This window comes from Halichoerus grypus, chromosome 6 (genome assembly GCF_964656455.1).
Source record: "Halichoerus grypus chromosome 6, mHalGry1.hap1.1, whole genome shotgun sequence".
Lineage (NCBI taxonomy): Eukaryota > Metazoa > Chordata > Mammalia > Carnivora > Phocidae > Halichoerus > Halichoerus grypus.
In genome coordinates, this window is record NC_135717.1 from 178886276 (window position 1) to 178892346 (window position 6071).

The 6071-nt window shown below is 64.0% G+C and overlaps 1 protein-coding gene across 2 annotated transcripts; it reads right to left on the reverse strand.

The window, feature by feature from the left end:
• Positions 1-4228: 4228 nt before the first annotated feature.
• On the reverse strand, positions 4229-5846 carry CIMAP1B (ciliary microtubule associated protein 1B). 2 transcript variants are annotated; one of them, XM_036093562.2, is made up of 6 exons: positions 5714-5846; positions 5394-5597; positions 5021-5125; positions 4759-4880; positions 4457-4621; positions 4229-4358 (listed from the first exon to the last, which is right to left on the reverse strand). In XM_036093562.2, exons 1-6 carry the CDS (start codon positions 5820-5822, stop codon positions 4278-4280), a joined length of 786 nt encoding a protein of 261 aa, XP_035949455.1. In that variant the 5' UTR covers positions 5823-5846; the 3' UTR covers positions 4229-4277. The 2 variants fall into 2 exon arrangements, with proteins under 2 accessions (XP_035949455.1, XP_035949453.1); XM_036093560.2 differs by having other exon boundaries at positions 4237-4358; positions 4481-4621.
• Positions 5847-6071: the final 225 nt, after the last annotated feature.

Here is a 6071-nt window from a genome sequence, read left to right on the forward strand (position 1 = left end):
CACCTTCTTCACATCCGGGATTCCGACACTGAATTCCGTGTCCTCCCTGCCTTTCTGGCAGGAGCCCCTGGAAAGTGCCCGGTGGCAGTCCTAGGACTCCCCCCTCACCTGTTCAGCTGCTGAAAAGACCCTCCCGGGGATTCCTACACGTTTGGTCTCCGCCACGTCCGGTGGCTTGCGCTCGGGGCTCGATGACCTTCGGCACGTCCCACAGCCTCTCCACGCCAGCTTCCTCCTTTACATACGCCCTCTAAGCTGTGCACGGGATGTGCCTGGCAAGCGAAAGCGGCCTGTGGATACTTCCTGGGCTCCTCTCTTCTGGGAGCCCCCACTTCCAGGGCGCCCTCCGGGACGCGCAGCTGTCTGCCCAACGGAAAGTTCAGAAAGCTGGACACCGGCGGGGGCCACGCACCGGGCACGACCCAGGCTCTCTGGGACCCGGCGTCAGTATCGTGAGTTAGGGGACAGCCCCGCTCTCTGCGAGCTAGTCGCAGCCGCGGCCTCGACCACGATGCACGGTCGGGGTCGCCAGGGTTCTGCGCTATCGGCACGCTCGACACCAGCGCGCATGCGTCAAGGGCGACGCGCATGCGCATGCAGAGTGAGGTCCGCTCTTCTCCCCGCCCCCTGCCCCCCACGCGCGTGCGCAGAAGCTGTCTGTCGCCGCCTGAGGCCAAGTGCAGGGCGAGGCGGGGCTTCCTCTCTGGCCTCGCCCCTCCCTGCTCCCTTAGGGGGCTGCCGCACCTCCCTCGGAAGCCTCGGGGCTCGCTCCTCTCAGCCCTCCGCCGACCGCCCGCGCACAGGCGCGGACCCGGCTTCGCGCCCTCCGGCCTTACTGCTGTGTGTCGGTCGGCGCAGAGCCCGCGGTCCGAGGGCACGACGTCTCCTAAAGGCCACTGGGTGCGAGGAGGGGCGGGGATCGGCGCTCGCAGCGGCGCAGCCTCGAGCCCGCCGCCGCCGGAGCCGATCCCCCGATCCCCCGCGCCGCTGACCCCGGACGAGCTCCGCGGAGCCAGCCCGAGGCGCCGCGGTAGGGGACCAGGGGGCCCCGGGGGGAGGGCGGGAGGACCTGGGGCCGCGGATGAGAATCCGGGACTCAGGAAGGAGAGTGGCCAGGGCCAGGGCTCGGGGAAGGAAAAGAGGAACTCAGAAGGGAAGCGGCCGGGTTTGGTGGGGAGGGACGGAGGGCTCCCGGCGCCCACTGTCCATGGGCGCGTGGAACTCCTCTTGCTCCCGGGCGCGAGGGTCCCGGAGCATAGCTCTCAGTCCAGGCCCAGGTCCAGGCTCTGCGCCCGAGCTTCCGCTCGAAGCAGCCCCGGGGCTGAGCGGTCTTCCAGCTCCCAAGAGGCTATGCGACCAAACTACCAGAGTTAGGAAGGGGAGACTGAGCTCACATTAGGAGACCTACCCGGACAGAGGCCACACAGGGTCCAGCACGCACAGGTGCTCACCAGTGCTCTAGCCAGCTCCTGGGCATGGCTAGGGAATACTTGCCCCTCCAAACTTCAGGTCCACCACCAGAGCGGATGGGCTCTCCACCAGCTTTTTTTCCCCCATGCATTTGACAGGGAAAGAGACAGCGAGAGAGGGAACACAAACAGGGGGCGTGGGAGAGGGAGAAGCAGGCTTCCCGTGGAGCAGGGAGCCCAGTGGGGGGCTCGATCCCAGGACCCCGGAATCACGACCCCAGCCGAAAGCAGACGCCTAACAACTATGCCACCCAGGCGCCCCTCTCCACCATCTTCTGACCAAGGATGAAGGCTGTGGGGGGAGGCAGAGGGGGCTGGAGGTGATAAGGAGCCTGGGGCTTCCTAGGGGATGTGGGGAATTCTGACTCTTGGGTCAGTCATGAAAGGTTAAGGACCCTGAACATCGAGGCCAAGTTCCCTATGGGGGAGGGGGCATCAGTCAGGTCACCCTCTTGAGTTGGTGGTCAGGCATCTTGTTTTGTTTTTTAAATAATCTCTACACCCTTGGTGGGGCTCGAAATCACGACCCTGGCCTCAAGAGTTGCATGCTCTATCAACTGAACCAGCCAGGTGCCCCAGTGGTCAGGCATCTTGTGATGAGGGGACACTGACCCTGGGGTTGGTCCAGATCGTCTTTTTTGGGGGAGGTCCCATGGTCCCCTGATGGGGATCTGGACTTTGTGCGGTCAGAGGTCAGGCGTCTTTAATACGCAGGAGGTAGACCCAGAGTCTGGGGTCAGGTTACCTGTGATGACTAGCAGGCTGTTAATGGTGGCTGACACCTCTGGCTTCATACAGGAGTCCATCCACAGGAACCAGCCTCCTGCCCTGATCCACAGCAGTCCACTCCCTCTAGCAGCCCCTACATCTGGCCAAACTCCCTTGCATCAGGACTCCCAGTGACCTTCAGTGACCCTTGCACTGACACTGTCATCAGCAACCATGACGAGTTTCCAAGACTATGACCACAGATTTATGAACAATTCTGATAAGTCCTTATTAATGACTGTTCTGACCCATCAGGGATATTGACCAATGTCCTATGGCCCATTAATGATTGATTAGAGACCCAACAGTGATTTTAATCAAGTCCCTATTAATGACTCCAATTGAAGTTTCTCTGATGAGGGAAGTTCAATGACCATCAATGACCCATAAATAACTTTGATCAATATCCAACCCTGATGAATGGCCTATCAGTGATCCTTCAGAGATTCTGGCCAATATTACTATCAATAACCTAGATCAGTGAGCAGTCAGCCCACCTGAGCTCTGGATGACAGTGAATAGAGAAATAGACTCCAGTTTATCCAAGTTGTGCCCCACCCTCCTTACTCCAGACCACATCTCTTGATCACTGGTACCTGCTGGGCAGGGGTGCTGAGTGCACTGCACAGCTACTCCCCTTACTTTCCCTGGTTAGGACTTCAGCTGGAGTTCTAAGCAGTTGTAGTGGATGTGCCGCTGGTGGAGAGGGAATGGAAAAGAAATTGTCCTGATTTGGTATGGGGAGTGATGAGGAGGACTATCCTGAGGGCTCAAGTCTGGGGAACCAAGGGAGAGGAATACCCGGTTCTTCTCTTGGGAGTCCTGACTGGGGTACCCAAGGGGCTGGATAACTTGGTCCTGTTATGGGGGCTGATGGGGGGGGAACCTAAGTTCTGTCCTGGGGGTGAGAAGCCTGGGTCTGCCTTTGGGGACTCCATCTAGGCCAGGCTTGAAATTAGAAACTGCCTGTGGGTTGCTAACCTCCTTAAGGTCTGGAGAGGAGGCATCTTCTAACCTTGCGGTCCACAGGCAGCCAGGGCAGGTAAGAGGACCAGGCTGACCTTGTCACCCACTCTCCCTGTGCAATAGTTGTCTGTGAGCTGCTGCCCAGACTTAGCCAGGGCCTGGGTCAGCGCCACTCTCTTCTCCAGGCCCATGCCTTGCAGTGGCATGGCCGTTAGCATGGCCCCGAGGCACGGGATACGCTGGAGTATCCAACACGATGGGGGTGCTCCCACAGCGGTGGGTTATCCTGGGGTCACTGACGGGGGTGGGGCTCTGTGGGGCCCCCGGGGGCAGGCGGTCTCTGGGGCTGATCTTGGGGTCAGAGGCGCCCAGAAGTTCCCGCGCACCAATTTGCACGCCCTGCGCGCTCCCGTCCACAGCGCGCACGAAGCCCCTGAGGTCTCCCTAGCTCGGGCGGCCTGTCTCGTTCAGGCAGATCAGCTCCGGGAGTCGCTTGGGCTCTGGAGGGCCCTGGCTCCCTGTGGCCCCGTCGCTCCGGGCCTGCGGGGTGCGAGACAGCTGGAACCTGCCGCCGCCCTGTGTCCGTGTCTCTGCGGCAGGTGCACTTGTCCCGACGGGATCCGGTTTCTCCCTTTCGTATCCGCACCTCTGTCCTGTGTCTGTGTTGTCCGTGTGCGTGTCTCCGTGTCTGGCTCCCACTTCTCGGCCTCACAACTTGACCCCGGCCTGTACCTGTCCCGGACAGTGGCCCTCACCGGTCCTGCTTTAGATTCCAGGCGGGTTCAGCCCGGCCTGGCCCGCGGCCGCAGGGGGACGGCGGGTGGGCCGGGCCGCCCAGACAGGCGGGATTCTGGGCCAATGGCCGCCTCAGGGGGGCGGGACGACCCTGCTCACTTCTGCCCCGACCAATCACGAAGGCTCTCGGGCGCGCGACTTCCGTGACTTCGCGGGCCCGAGTGTCCCTACGCGCTCGCTCCCCGCCCCGCGCGCCCGCCGCGAACACAGAGGGGTGGACACGCTGCTGGCTCGGGAAGCTTTAAGCAAACGTCTGTGGGGCCGCGCCCTCCCGGCCGGTCAATCATCTGCATTGGTCAGGACCCGGGCAAGGTAGTCCGAGTGCCGGATCCCGAAGCTGCAGCCGCGAGGCTTCCGGTGCTGCGGGACCAGGAGACGTCGCTGACCTCGCGGGGCCAGCCGTGCGGCCCCGCGCCGGGACCCTCCCAGGACCCTGACCCTCATCCCCCGCCTCTGACCCTTGGCCCGGGACTCCAGACCACCTGGTCCACATTGTAGGCTGCGGGTCCCGGATTCAGGGTGTTGTCTTGGGGGAGCGAAGTCCGCGCCAGCATCGAGAACTGGGGGGCCCGAGACTTGTAGATCCCAGTGTTCACCACGTGGTAGGCGCAGGGGCCCGGGGTCTGTGGGAGGGCGGCAGGGGCGCTGGGTCCGGCCTTCGTTCCCCGCTGACCGCTGGCCCTCATCTCTTACTTCGTGACCCCCTGTGGCCCGCCCCTCCGACCCCTAGCTACACCCCGCCCGGCAGCCCCTACCCCACCTTGCTGAGGTCCTCGAAGAAGCTGCCCACTGCGCTGCGGCCATAGATGGAATAAGTTGGGGCCGAGACTTTACCAATGACGCGCGGACCCAAGAGCGAGGGCACATTGTAGGTCCCAGGGCCTGGGGAGGAGCCAGAGAAGGGTGGGTCTAGGGGTTAGTCTTCGCGGACAGGCCAGGGTCTCCCTGCCGCAGCCTGCAGAGTGGTTCTCCGTCGGGGATGGGAAGGTCCACGGTGCTGGAATGGGCCTTTCTGGTCTCACCTGGGGTCTGCTGCTCCTCAGGGATGCCCCAGTTTCGGGGAGCGATGGTATGCCGAGGCGCAGAGGGGTACGTCGCGTTCCCAGCTCGCTCAGGGAAGTACGTGCCTGCGGGGCGGACCGGGTGTGTGGGCGGGAACCGGTTTGGGGGCGTAGTGGGGACCCGGGTTGGGGGTCTGGGGTTAGGGTGAATCCGAGCCACGATTTGTCAAAGCCCGGTGGGGCTTGGAGTTCTTTTGAGATCCGGATATGGGGGTACCGAATTTGGAGTGGTAGGGTACACGAGGGCGGCTCGGGGCTTAGGTGGGGGGTTCCCGGGTGGGCCTTCCTGGAGGCGGCTCGGTGTTGGGGAGACCGGGGTCCCAGGGGTCCTGACCGGGTCCGGGAGTGAGGAGGGGCGCTGCGTGGCGGGGGCGGCCGTAGATGGAGTAGGCGGGGGTGCCGTCGGGGCCGCGCACGGTCATGCGAGCAGGAACCAGGTGGCCGGGCCCCGGGCCGCAAGAAGTCTGCTGCGTGGGGAGGCGCGCGCCGAAGGAGAAGGCCGGAGCGCGGGGCCGCGACGGGTCGTGCAGGATGTAGCCTGCGGGAGCGTCCCAGCACCACTATGGGTCCCCGCCGCTCCCTGCCCCGGACACAGCCCGCCGTCCCCCCAGACCCCGCTAGCCCCTTCCTTGAACACCCGCCCGACGCCGGTACCGGTGTTCGGTGGCAGCTTGTATTTGGGCCCTGGGCCTCTGTAGAGCGCTGCGATGGGGCCGCGGGGCCGGTGGGGCCGCCAAGGGCCGACCCAGATGTCCGAGCCCATAGCGCGCAAGGGTGGGGTGCGCTTACGGCCTGCCGTACCTGTGGACAGAAGGTGGCGGCCCCGGCCCCTCCACCCACAGCTGCCGCAGAACGCACTGCTCCGCTCCAGCTCCTCGCGACTCCGGGGGCGGGGCCCATCGTGTATCCCAGGAGCCGGGGAAACAAACCCGAGCTTTCCCGGCCCTGCGCGGGGGCGGGGGCCCTATCTCCCATCCCCTGCCCCCAAAACGAGTCCAGTAGGGATGTGTGA